Raw genomic sequence first — 13,732 nt, forward strand, 5'->3', positions numbered from 1 at the left:
TAGAAAAGGTAATAAAAACGACCTGGACGGCCCAGCACTATCGTGACCGGCACAGGAGGGATCTCTGGAGCTCATCAAACCCGACAACTCAGCACAGCCCACACGTCGCCTCCTCCTGGCAGGCGGGTGGAGTTGGGCTCACACGTATGCGTTTCGCCCTTCGCGGCGTCATACTTCCGGCTCTCTCTTCTGCATCCGGGGTATGACACAAACACACTCTTCTCTTGGTCGGGCCTCGGGAGCCCGCCCAGACCGGAAGCGGAAATTAATCCCGAACTCGAAGGAGGAAGCCGGTGCGGCTCCGTCAGCAGCCGGCCGCTGGTACGCCGTGAGGCGGCGGCGGCGCCAGCGGGCGGTGGCTGCTCTGCTCTCTACAAGTGGGTCCCACGGCGGAGCCGGTAGGCGGCCCGAGGGCCTGGCGCCATGAAGCTGTACAGCCTTAGTGTCCTCTACAAAAGCGAGCCCAAAGCAGTACTGCTCAAAGCCGCTTACGACGTGTCTTCTTTCAGTTTCTTCCAGAGGTCCAGGTGAGCGGGCAGGCGGTGGTGGCCGGGCAGAGGCCGGGGGTCGGGTGAGTCCTTGAGGAGGGCCAGGTTTAGGGACAACGCCGTGAGAGCCAGGGTCCGCCTCGGCCTCCCGCAGTGGAACCTGGTCATGGCTTCTTCTTTGGTTCGGACTGTATCTCTGAGGAATCGTTTAGCACTCCCTCGTAAAAGTCTTATGTCATTCCATTACCCAGCTCTTCTTATATCATTCTGCACTGTTGTCCTGTACTCAGGGTTTTTCAAGTTTTTGCCGCATAAAAATTAGAATGGGACTTTGAAATAGGCAGATTCCCAAAGTTGACGCCCAGATGTTCTGAATTAATAGCTTGTGTCCCAGAAGAGTATATTTTAAATCAGTGTCTCGAACCCAATCAATGATTATGATCAGGAAGTCTGTGTATTATGTTTAGAGATCCACCTTTGTAATTTCTTGTGTGACTTCCCAACAATTCAGTATGAGAGATACTAGTGTATTCTTTTTTATGGTTAAAGTCAGCTACTGAAGCCCCAAGATGTTACACCGAAATGAACTGGAGTCAAACCCAGATTGTGTGCTTTTTAGTGATTGGGCTCTAATAGTACACAAGGGTTCTACGCCAAAGATTTGGAAGAAAAGTATGGGCTGTGTAGGGCTACAGGCTTTTAAATGTATCTGGAGCACTTTAATTGCAGGAAGGTATACATTAGAAGTGCCATAACATGCCCAGGCCATTTGTGGGAGCCGGTAGAGTGACTCAGGCAAAAAAAAAAAAAAAAAAAAAAGAAGGACCCTACAGGAGAACCTTGTCTCAGAGTCTGGTGGAATCTGCCATGCAAATTGTTTTCATTGCTTCAGTGCAACAATTTGTTCTTGATGAGAGTGGCCAGTGGCTTGCTGGCTGGATCTAAAACAATTATTGTTATTTTGTTGAAACTATCTGTTCCTTTTGGGGTTTTTATAAATTATTTTTTCATTGTGGTAAAATACAGATATCAAAAAATTTATCATCTTAACCATTTTTAGGTACACAACTCAGTGGTACTAAATGCATTCATGTTGTGCAACCATCAGCATCATCCATCTTTTTATCTTCTGCAACAGCCCATTTAATGCTAGTTTTCCATTCCCTCCTCCCCTATCCCTTGGCAACAGTCATTCTATTTTCTGTCTCTATGATTTTTGACTATTCTAGGGACTCATATGTAGAATAATAAGGTATTTGTCTATTTGTGTCTGGTTTATTTCACTTACTGTAATGTCTCCAAAGTTCATCCATCCTTTTTGAGACTGAGTAATATTTCACTGTATGTATTTATTACATTTTGCTTTCCCATTCATCTTTAATGGACACTTGGGTTGTTTCTACATTTTAACTATTATAAATAATGCTGCTACGAATATGGTGTATAAATATTTTCTTAAGACACTGCTTATGGTTTTCTTCAGCATATACCCAAAGGTGGAATTGGTGCCTCATCTTTGGCTCCTTCTTGAAGTTCTTAATGTTTCACTTCGTTTTACCATTGGCTTCTGTTTTCTGCTTTGTGTAATTGCATTTTTTTTGATGGAACTTTTGGTGCCAACTTGGCTCTGGTCTTTTCTGTTTTTTCCATTTATACTGAAGAGTCTCATAGATTTGACTATAGGACTTATACCTAACTTCTTGGGATCCCCACACTATTCTCAGATAACTAACACTAAAGGGACATCTCTCATTGTGTCTCTTAAAGCCATATGTGTTCCAGCTGAGTCTTTTTTTTTTTTTTGGTGAGGCCACCCATCCATCGTTTATGCCCCATGATTACCAAACTCCAAGCTCAAAACCTTTGAATAGATTCGCTGCTCTTTTGACCCTGTGTACAGGCTCTTGCAATTAATGCAAGTCTTCCTTTGTCTAATTATAGCTGTACTCTAAGCACTATGTTTAGTTTTACTGCAAAGTCTTCCTTCTTTGAACATTTTTAAAGATTGTTTTCCTCTTTCCTATGATTATTTTGATCATATCATTCCCTCATGATGATAATATGTAGTAATACTATGTGCCACACATTGTGTCAAGTTCTTTACCTGGTTAATGCATTTAACCATCACACAAATTTTGATTTTATAAATGAGTCACAGCACAGTAACTTGCTTGACATTTGAACTGGGATCCTGGAGATGGGTCTTCAGATTATGTGTGCCTCTGTGGGAGCCTTGTTTGGACTTTCATTTAAGGAATCTGTTCTGTTGGCCTTGACTGTCCTTTACATTGCTTCCCCAGTCAGAGACTCCTTAACATCTCCTATGACTGTTCCATTTTGGCCAGATGTCTCTGTTAGGACTGTTGTGAACCTTCTCTTTTCTCTCAGCCTTTGTATAAGCTGTTTCCCACTTCCTCGTCTTGGTTGTTTCCTTCTTCTTCTAATTTTTTTTAATGTTTATTTAGTTATAGATGTTTACGTAGTGCTGAGGATTGAACCCAGCACCTCACACATACGAGGCAAGCACTTTACCACTGAGCTACAGCCTCAGCCCCAGCTGTTTCCTTCTATTTCTTTAAGAGTGGGGTTTGTCCTGTGGATGAGCCCCAGCAGACCTGAGCCAGCACTTACTACAGAGGTGTGTGGCATTGCCAGGGTCTGTTGTTTGGCTACAGCAGTCACTGGTTGTATATCTTCTTGACAGATTTTGTCACTAGTGTATGTTTTATCATTCAGTGTTTATTTATTCTGTTTCTTGGAAGTTAGTGGGGTTTTGCCAGTAGAAGCTACCTCCTGCTTTTTCACTTTGTCCCAAACCATGCTCTGACCCAACTGTTAAATTTAAGGTAACCCAAAGAAAATGCCTCCAAAATCTGAAAGTGAATTGTTTTGGTGAACTAGTGGACAGACAGATATAAAATTTATTACCACCATTTAAGTCATATCTGTCATTTATTTTTTATGTGGTGCTGAGGATTGAACCCAGGGCTTCACATGTGCTAGGCAAACACTCTACCACTGAACCATAACTCCAGCCCTGTATTTGTGTTCTTTGTAGTGGGTTTTCTGTGTGTGTGTGTGTGTGTGTGTGTACAGGTGCTTATGTATCTGTGTATGTTGTTACTACAGAGGGAAAGGAATGAAACCAAGAAGCAGTGTCTCCTTAACTTATAAGCTCAGAGGTCACTTTCCATTGTACTAGGGACAGGTGACAGGAAGAAGGTAATAAATATGTGTGTGTTTCTTAGTGTTCAGGAATTCATGACCTTCACAAGTCAACTAATTGTGGAGCGCTCAGCGAAAGGCAGCAGAGCTTCTGTCAAAGAACAAGGTAAGAGGACTCTTCAACTTCTGAGTGTGTGGAGCCTGGCTGCCACATTTTGGCAGCACACAGTTTTTTTAGCACATGGAGAGAACTACTAGGACCTCACTTCTGTGCTAGCTTATTCTCTCTTCTCTCCTCTTCCTTTTCCTATTTACACAGAATTCTATGTTCACTGTTGAAGTCTAAGCTTCCTAGATAAGATTCCAGAATCCAAAGCTTGGATTCACTTAAGATTAGGATCTGACTCTCCTGGAATAATAAACAGCGTTCATATTTCCTTTCTCCTCCAGAGTTGCAAATTCCCACCAAAAAAAGGATTTTTAGTTAGCACTAATGAGGTAATGCTTCATTCTGTGCTCCATAGATTTTGTTTTTCTTTTTATGAAAGTTTTTAGGCACTTGTTTTAGATTTTTAAGTTATATTACAGATTAGAAAAGAGTTATGGTAATTTCATTAGGCAGAAACAAAGACCATATCACATGCGCACTGACTTCAAGCCACTTGATTGTAGAGTTACTGAATTGATGATATAAATATCATTTACATCATAGGCAGTATTCAACACACACACACATACACATATATTCCACTTGAAATCCCTGCACAAAGAGCATCACAGAAGTGAAATTGAATTACAGACATTTAGTGTTCTCTTTCAGTTCTCCTTCATACTGTCTGTCCTTCCCAGCTTTATTACTTAAAGATGATTCCTTAGACACCGATTAGCTTCTTAGTTTCTGTGGAGTATGTACACTTTGACCCCATGTTTAAATCTTGCTTATTTTGGATTGTATATGAAATCTGGAAGCATATATCATAATTCCCTATCCATTTTCTGATTTCAAGGGCTCACATTCTTTCTCTTCTTATTTATTTGTTTTCCTGTTTTTCAGCATTGAAATCTTTTGAATCAAATCCTTAAGGACAAGAAGGGTCTTATTTGTAAACTGTAATCCTTTTTTTTTCTCCTTGTTTGGGGAGGTGGTTCACTGTCATTTCTGAATCCCTTCAAAGTGATGGAAATTAATAGTATTATGGATTGTGACTTGTGGAATCCCTTTTTCAAATCATACCTTTTGGTCATATGACAATTTTAGTGTAATACTGCTAGAAACCTCAGTCAGCAGTGGCTAAATTTTTTTCCTGATAGCTCTCACTAGTCCCCCACTATAGGTTGGAGCATGTTGAGCAGTATTGCCATAATTTGGCAAACTGTGGCCTGGAAGGTAATTTCCTATCTTTTGGACACTCTGAAAGGTTTTGTTTTGTTTTAAGAAAATAGAAGATTCTTGTCTTGTCTGGTCTTCCTTCAATTTGGGAGCAGCACAGAGCCTCAGAGAGGTTATGAATTGCCAAGACATAGCCAGGCCTATCCTGAGCTCAAGGAAATAACTTGGAATTCTCCTGGGGACATATTGACTGGTGGCTCACTTTAACCTTGGCTTCATAGATAAGGCATCGACTGGTCCTAAGCAGGTATTGGGCTGCACTCTGTGTTAGATCCATGTAGCTGTGCTACAGAGCCTCCACAAACCTTACCCAACAGAGTTGAGCTTCATAGTTGCTTCAGATTGGCTTCATTTGACCCAGAATGCAGGAGGGAGCATTGTGATGTTTTGATTTGGGGGATTAAAAGTAGTCCAAAACCTTCATGTCATTATTGATATGTCTGATCTCTTGTCTCCTTAGAGTATCTGTGCCATGTCTATGTTCGGAATGACAGTCTTGCAGGTGTGGTCATTGCTGACAGTGAATACCCATCCCGGGTGGCCTTTACCTTGTTGGAAAAGGTAAGTATGTGGTTTGTCTGGATTGGACTAGGATGAGGGTGGAACATCATGTACTGTGCTTAAAGCACACAGGATGATTGGTTCAAAGTCTACATGTTTTTAGCCATCTCCCCTGCCCAAACCAAGAAACAATTTGACATTCCTGCTCATGTTCCCTCACTGCTACTGACTCTGAACCTCATTTGACCCATATCCAGGCCACTGGGTGATAGTACCTTTCCTCTGGACCAAAGCCAATTGTGCCTTGGGTTTTCACAGCTCTCATCTTGCCCCCTATGCCTCTACTGAGGATCTTTCACTCTTTCTATGTTGCTCCTGCAGTCATTGCAGCTCTCTCCCCTGATGTAAGCTCTTAGCACCTGGGCATTCTATAATTTCTTGGTGGATTGCTAAATATAAACTTGATGAAAGGGGACTCATTCTGTCCCCACAGAACTAAAATACTTCCAAGTACATAAAATCCAGTAGTTGCTTAAATCCAAAGGACATAGTTCCATTTTTTGAAGAATTACTTTGGAAAATTAGAGGGCCAATGCCCTTTTCCCTGGAAATCTTGTCATTTTTAAATGTGAACACCTTTATCATTTCCCAGATGAGGTTCATCCCAAGCTGGGCATATTTTACTTTTGATTCTAGACTACTTACAATGTGTTTTAATAGTAAGAAACATTTGGAAAGAGAAACTTTAACCTAGATTGTCCCCTTGCCTTTGGATGTCCTCTTTTTCCTTCCCTGAGCTCTGGGGAGTCTGTGAACCTCATTCAGGGAAAGGTGCTCAGGAGGAAGCCCTGTCACTGAGGGTGCTGGTAAGCACAGTGGGAGACTTGTTGAGGCTCCTTTGTCTTTTAGGTACTAGATGAATTCTCCAAGCAGGTTGACAGTATAAACTGGCCAGTAGGATCCCCTGCTACAATCAACTACACAGCCCTGGATGGTCACCTTAGTAGATACCAGGTAGGTTTAAAGAAACAAACTATAGAGATTGTGTGGCCTAGAATCCACTTGATCCTAAAAAGGCCAGTCATCATGACAGTTCTGGTGACTTCTTTTGCCAATGTTCTTTCAAACCTTCTGTTTGAGGAACACAGAACATCTGCCTTCTGACTTGGGAACCCAAGCTGTAGGCAGACTTCATTTCTTTGCTGTGTATTTAGACAGGTTGTGTCTTTTTTTACTATGAAGATTAGTCCATTTTCCTTGGTTTGAGTTTTTTTCTAGGTAATCACTCCATTACTGACTGTTCTTATTTTGGCTCTTTCCTAGAACCCCCGAGAAGCTGATCCCATGAGTAAAGTACAGGCTGAACTTGATGAGACCAAAATCATTCTGGTAAGCAGGAAGGCAGAGAACAACTCTGGGACCTGAGGGCACAGGGGCATGCTGCCAGCTGAGCACGCACAAAGCCAGCCCTTGTTTAGGTAGTGATGCGGTACTGTCAAGGAAGCAGTGACTGCCATTCTATCACCTGCATCAGAGTGTCCCTCCTGTGCCTCTTGGTTCACAGTACCCATTGTTTGACACGGATCAGATTGAGAACCAGTGCAGCCCTTGATCCTCCTTCCATGGCCACTCCTTGTCTGCAGTTACAGAGTTGCCCTCTATAGTACTTTATTCCCACCACCAGTGCCATTGTTAAGTTGGTTCTCCACTTCTGACAGGTGCCTCCCCTGGCAGTATCAGTATCGAAAGGGGCAGAGTGAAGCACACTCCACTGACCAGAGGCAGCCAAATTCTGCAATACAGGCCTATTGTAGAATGAGCTGGAACTTGCATGTTTATCTGAAATCTGATTTGGAATGGTTTGTTCTTTTTTTTTTTTTTAATTGCTTTTAACTGGTTCCCTCACTTCCTATCATCGACTAATCCGTAGCCATTGATCTGTCACTCTTCTACTTAAAATCCTTCAACAGCTGTCAAATCTACTCCAGGATAAAGTGTACACACTTATGCCTTATCCTCTCTTACACCATTGTCTGCCCAGTTTGTACATAGTGCACCATGCTGGGGGTCTTTCTGAAGGACACTGTTGCCACAGCTTGTTAAAGTGTCTCCCTGACCACCAGGTGAGCACCTGGGGCATCTTTCCATCTTTGTTCACTGTGCAATGTCTAGCTTACCCTGGTGCTTATCAGTTGATGAATGAATGTGTGGATATGAAGCCCAGAAAAAAATCCACAGCTGATGTGAAGTGCTCCTGTCCACACCCACATGGCTTCGGCAGACACTGTATCCTGGGCTCAGACTTGCTGGTTGTGGGGTTGGAGTCTTCTATTTTTTAAAACCAGCCTAGGGCTTCCACATAGGTCTCTGGCATAGAGACCTATGAATAACTTGGCTTTGAAATGAAAGTTAGATGTGACCAAAATCATTCTGGTAAGCAGGAAGGCAGAGAACAACTCTGGGACCTGAGGGCACAGGGGCATGCTGCCAGCTGAGCATGCACAAAGCCAGCCCTTGTTTAGGTAGTGATGCGGTATTGTCAAGGAAGCAGTGACTGCCATTCTATCACCTGCATCAGAGTGTCCCTCTGTGAAAGTCTTCAAGCACCTATCTTTTATATAGCCTGTTGGTCTTTCTGATCACTGAGATGATGTTTCTCCACAAGCCCTGAGTCGTCCTTGTGCTGTTTGAATCTGAGTCTGAGAAACACAGAACCTGGGATATCTACTCTCCCCTTTTTCCACTGGGGAGCAGTAAATAACCTTACCCAGTCCTGTTCTAGCTGCAGTTGTAAAATCTGGATTATTGGTGTCTGTATCTTTATTTTTTCCTCTTAATAGTTTCCCCTTAATAGGGGTTGAACCCAAGGACACTATCTCTGAACTCCATTTTGAGACAGGGTCTCACTAAGTTGCTGAAGCTATTCTTGAACTTGAGATCCTCCTGCCTCAGCTTCCCAGGTTGCTGGGATTACAGCTTGGTGTCCATATTTTAATTCAGCTAACTTTATTTTAAAAATCTGAGTTGCTTAGCTTTGCATAGGGATAAAGAACACTTGCTGATTCTTCATCCTGTACCATTTCACATGTGCATACAGCTGCCTTATCAATCATCTGGAGAAGTTGAGCTCTGCTTCTTTGCTAACTGTTGTGAGGGTATCTATCCCTCTACCCCTTGATAAAAGGTGTTCTTATTTCCTAAGTGCAGAATGATGACATTTAGAAAAGCAGGGTGAGTTCTATCACAATGCTGTCTAGTGGACATACACTGTGTATATATATGAGTCATGTGTAATTCAGAATTTTATAGGAGTCATGTTTTAGTTGTTAGTAGTTTCAAAAGTAGTTGAAATGTATTAATATTTTTATTAAACCCAATATATCCAGATATTATCTTTTAAATGTGTAGTGAGAATAAAAAGTCACTAAGAGGGTGTGATGCATGTTGAGCCTAAGTCTCTACAACCGTATGTGTTTGTACTTGAAGTACATCTCAGTTTGGACTTGCTTCATCTTTTGTACATGATAGCTCTATGTAGCTCCTGGGTTGAGACACCACAGCTTTACCAACTTGTTAGTTTCTTGCAGATGCTGTTAATAAATACTCACAACAGAAGTATTTTCTCACAGTTCTGGAGTCTTGGAATCAAAGTGTAGGCTGCTGTTTTATTCTGGAAGCTCTGAAGGGTCTGTTCTAGGCCTTATTCCAGTGTCTTGTGGTTGCTGGCAATCCTTGATGTTCCTTAGATTGTAGGTACATTGCTCCAGTCTTTGCCTCTGTTGTCACACAGCCTTTGCTGTGTGTGCCACTCTCTTTTCTCTAAATTAGGATACCAGTCATTAAATTAAGAACCTACCCTAATCCATCATGCACTTATCTTCACTAATATCATTTGCAAAGATTCTTTCCAAATAAGGTCACATTCAGAGGTTCTGGGTAGATGTAAATTTTAGGGGGGCCACTATCCAACCCAGTGCAAGTGTGCATTGTCTAGCTATGGTTTTCTCTTCCCATAGAATGCCCCACCCATCCCCCATGTAACCCATGTATGTAGATGCACACACAGTAATATATAAATATAAATAAGCATATGCATGAACTCTCCTAAATCAGTGCTTATCTGAGTATGTGCTGGGAGCAATTTTGGGAGGTATTTTTGTCTCTGGGAGAATTAGATTCTGTGGGAATGCCACCAGGTCCTATTTTATCCACTGGGATAGTAACTGTTCTGAAACGCAGTCCTAACACTTAGAGATATATCTGTGCTGGAGAGGTGGTGCTTCCCCAGCCTCAGAACTTCCGCGAAGTCTCTTGTCAACAGTTGCTTACTGAACAGAGCAAAGAGTTCTCTTTTCTCTTTTGTCCAGCATAACACCATGGAGTCTTTGTTAGAGCGAGGCGAGAAGCTTGATGACTTGGTGTCCAAATCAGAAGTACTGGGAACACAGTCCAAAGCCTTCTATAAAACTGTGAGTAGCTGCTGCCTGACTCTCCTGGGCTTCTCCCACGGGGCCGTTGTAGCTTGTTTCTTCTGATATTCTGTACTATGGTCAGACCCTTCTTCGTTCATTTAATTAGGGTGGATATGGATTTCAGTCCTTGGGGCGTGGGAGCCTAAGACAAACTTCACAGGCCCCCATAACAGCAGCAAGTTCACTCAAGCAGTTTATCTTCTCTGCTTCTGAGGCTGCACATTGCTGGTTTCTGAACCCACATTGATTCCAGTTCTTATGATCAGGAGTTTGTCCTCCTTCCTCTGTGGCTAAGCAGTTGGGCAAAAGTCCTTAAAATGCCAGCAACTCCCCTTTCTGAGGAGGTCCTTTTTTCCCTTTGGAATAGCTGTTTTATTGGCAGGATGGCTCTTAAAGACTGCCTCTTTTCTTTTGGAACAGTACTCATGTCTCCCTGAGTGGATGTGGCACTTTTGACCCATTATTGAATAGTAGTAGAGATGAGTCTCCCTAGCCTTTGTACACATACTTTTGTGTGCACACTGGAGAGGTCAAGTGGGGTTAGGAGGGCAATCTATGACCAGAAAGCAAGAGAGAAAGTATAACAGCCATCTCCACAAACATGAGTAGGACCACATCTGTTCTCTGGAAGATCATGTTCTGGGAAGAAATGCTACCAACATGGTCAGATAGTGTTATTGGAAGACAAGAGTGGAGGAAATTGAGCCGATCCAATTTGCATTGTTGGTTTTTTGCTTGTACCTTGCGTAATAGGAATTTTATCCACTTTTTGATAGCATTAATAGGGTGTGGGGGGAAAAAAAAGAGGTAAGGATCCCAGACTGGAAACTGTGTGGTTGTGGACTACTGGTGGCAGCTTCCCTTGAGACCTTGAGGACAGTCCTGGTATATCTTTTCTTCCGTCCCTTTTCATATTAGTTTCTTTGTTAGACTGCTGCAGAGTCTCATCTGCCACTCCTGACAACTGCCAAGATTGGAACCCCTGCCTTCCTCAGCACCCTTTCAGTTCCCTTTGTTTCTTTCAAGGCCCGGAAACAAAATTCATGCTGTGCCATCATGTGATGCAGCCCATGGAGGCCGGCACTGGATCGTCCATCACTCATATCAGAACTGCAGTCCTGAGGAAGAAGAGATGTCCGAGAAGAGGACCTGGAGCTGTCCAGACTGGTCATTTTTATTTTGGAGTTTCCCAGAAGAAACAAGGGACAGTGGAAGGGTGGGGGAAATTCAAGTTCATATGTCTGGTTGTGATTTTTAGAAAGAATTTGAGGCCCTCAAAGGTGTATTTTTGGGAAAACGAAACCATAAACTCTGAGTGGCTCCCATAGGTGCTGAAGGGCTCATTTTCAGCTAACCCCAGAAGGCTCTATGGGAAGAAATTTAGAGCCAGCTCTTTTTTGATCCTCAGTATGCCTCTGGATTTCATTTGTGCATTAATGATATTAACTCTTCAATAAGTGGGGTGGGGGAGGGGTCCCTGATGATAGGGCTGGGGTGGGCAGAATTTGAACACTTGGGGAAAGCCTCTCCTGGGGCACCATGGGGATGGGGGTGAGCCTGTTTACCACAGTGGCCAGAGTCAGGTGGTAGGCCAGCAGTTTAGGCCTAAGGCCTGTGTGGGGGCAATGATTACTAAGTGTCACAAATTCTCAACCTGTTGTTTAGCTTGTCTTTCTGTAAGGATTGGCTTCCACCAAGGGCAGGACCCATCTAAATACCTTCTACCCCGTACTATAAAGTTGACTTGTGGGAGGTGTTTGGAAGGGGCTGAGATAGACAAGATGTGAAGATTGTGGCTCTGCCATCCAGCAGGCTGGAGTTAGGCTCAGGAAAGGGGGCTCTTGTCCTGGTATTAGCATGGTCATCTGGTAGTGCCCGTCTTCAGGGGAAGATCCACACACCGGTGCCCTCAGCTGCTCAGCATGGAGTCATAACCCGCCTTGACTTGGAATTTGACTTTGAACATTAGTATCAAAGTGGTGGGTGCTGCAGACTTTCAAAACTGGTTTTTATTTGCCTCTTCACTACAAGACTGTCTTGGCAATTGCCTGGGGCCTGCCTGTCTAAATAAGTCTTTCCTGTGGATACCAGGAGGAGGTGCCAGCAGCCTGATGCCTCCCAGCACCCACCTGAACTTCCTATGGTGGGAATTATACTGACCTGACTATGAGGCCTTCTCCTGGTCAGAGGCAGCTACGGGATTGGTCTGAACTGGTGCCCGCAGGAGCCACCTTGACCTTGAGGCCCATCTCCAGAACCAGGCTGGAACAGTCCAGGGGGTGGGCCTAGGATGTGCTAAGTACCAAACCGCTTCTTCATGCCCCACTGTGCTCAAGCTCAAGATGCCTGCTCAGAGTACACCAGGGGTTCCTGTCCTAACAGAAACCTTTGCTGGAATGATACCATCTACAAGTATTGAATCAGTGTCATCTCATCCTCAGGAGCCTTATTATGAGTTTGCCCTGCTGCTCTGAGAGCCTGCATGTGGGTGTGGGGTGGGTGGCAGGGTGGGATCTGCTGTGTGTTTTGAGATCCCTATTCCAGTTTGGTTTACCAGCCATAGCCCTTTTTCCTCTGGGCACTACTGGCCAAAGGGCTTTGGTTTTCCCCGTGGAATGGCCTGCCTGTGTTTTTTTCCTACTCTCGTAGACATCATCAGTCCAGGACCCCCTGAAAGACACAGATCTAGCCTGTGTCCTGGTACCTGAAGTGGAGTGAAGTGTGCCTGGATCCCAAAAGAAGAAATAGCATGGTTCCTCTTTCCCCTTCCTGCTCTGGAGGATATTAGGAAGTAGTGTAGGTAGGTGGAAGAGGTGTGAGATTGGGGGGAAGAGGAAGGGAGACTGGCCCACATTTGGCTGCCCTTCAGCAGGAAGGCAGGAGTGGGTGACTTGGATGGCTCACCCCACATTCCCCTGCTCTCTGTTATGTTCTAATGTTAAATCATTTGGCAAGAGTGTATTTTAATAACTACTGCCTAACTTCTGTGTTCTGTTTGAGAGGTTCCTGTCTAGATAAAGTTGTCTTTTGAAACTACAAAGTGGTCCTGGTGCTCTGTTTTTCAGCTTCAGAGGGTACCCTTTTTTCCAAAGCCCAGCTCAGCCTCCAGGGAGAGAAGCCAATGGCTATGTACCTGGGGGTCCTAAGATCTTGTCCAGAAGAGGCAGGTCCAGGCCCAGTGCCTTAACCTTTCTCCACACTTTTCTATCAGGGACCATCCCCCCCACCCCGCTTTTTTTTTTCTTTTCCCTTTTTTGCCATTAACCAGGTGAGGGAGCCCTGGAGTAGAAGCCCTATTGCCTCTGGTCTTAACTCTGACCAGGGAGCCTAGCTGGGGAAAGCTACTTTTTAGCCTCAGAGCCCTGGGGAGGAAACTAACTGGCCCAGGCCTTGCATCCCTTTGAGAGGATCTGAGAACACTCAGTTTACTACCCAGCACAAGTGGAAACTACAGCAGGACATGGGGAATCCTCCCTGAGGAGCAAAACTGAGCTGCAGGTTTGGATGTGAAGATTGAGAGTCATTTCAGCTGCTGATCATTGGAGTTCTGAGGCCTCTGCCTGTCCTGGAAGCAGCCCTGGACTCAGTGTCCCTTATCAGAGGACCTGTCATAGCTTGGGGTAACCTGAGCCTGAAGGGGAGGGGGCGCTGGGGATGCAGCCCAGTGGTAAAGCTCCCTTGGGTTCAATCCCCAGTTAAAAAAAAGTGAAATGCCT

At 44.1% G+C, this 13,732-nt stretch overlaps 1 protein-coding gene across 2 annotated transcripts; it reads left to right on the forward strand.

Moving 5' to 3' along the window:
• The first annotated feature begins 265 nt into the window (after positions 1-265).
• On the forward strand, positions 266-13,056 carry Ykt6 (YKT6 v-SNARE homolog). Of its 2 annotated transcripts, XM_027938337.2 has the most exons (7): positions 266-527; positions 3,737-3,819; positions 5,504-5,604; positions 6,454-6,558; positions 6,868-6,933; positions 9,912-10,013; positions 11,043-13,056. In XM_027938337.2, exons 1-7 carry the CDS (start codon positions 424-426, stop codon positions 11,076-11,078), a joined length of 597 nt encoding a protein of 198 aa, XP_027794138.1. In that variant the 5' UTR covers positions 266-423; the 3' UTR covers positions 11,079-13,056. The 2 variants fall into 2 exon arrangements, with proteins under 2 accessions (XP_027794138.1, XP_071470456.1); XM_071614355.1 differs by lacking the exons at positions 9,912-10,013; positions 11,043-13,056 and adding an exon at positions 7,263-7,926.
• Positions 13,057-13,732: the final 676 nt, after the last annotated feature.

The sequence above is a fragment of the Marmota flaviventris genome, chromosome 1 (assembly GCF_047511675.1).
Source record: "Marmota flaviventris isolate mMarFla1 chromosome 1, mMarFla1.hap1, whole genome shotgun sequence".
Taxonomy (NCBI): Eukaryota; Metazoa; Chordata; class Mammalia; order Rodentia; family Sciuridae; genus Marmota; species Marmota flaviventris.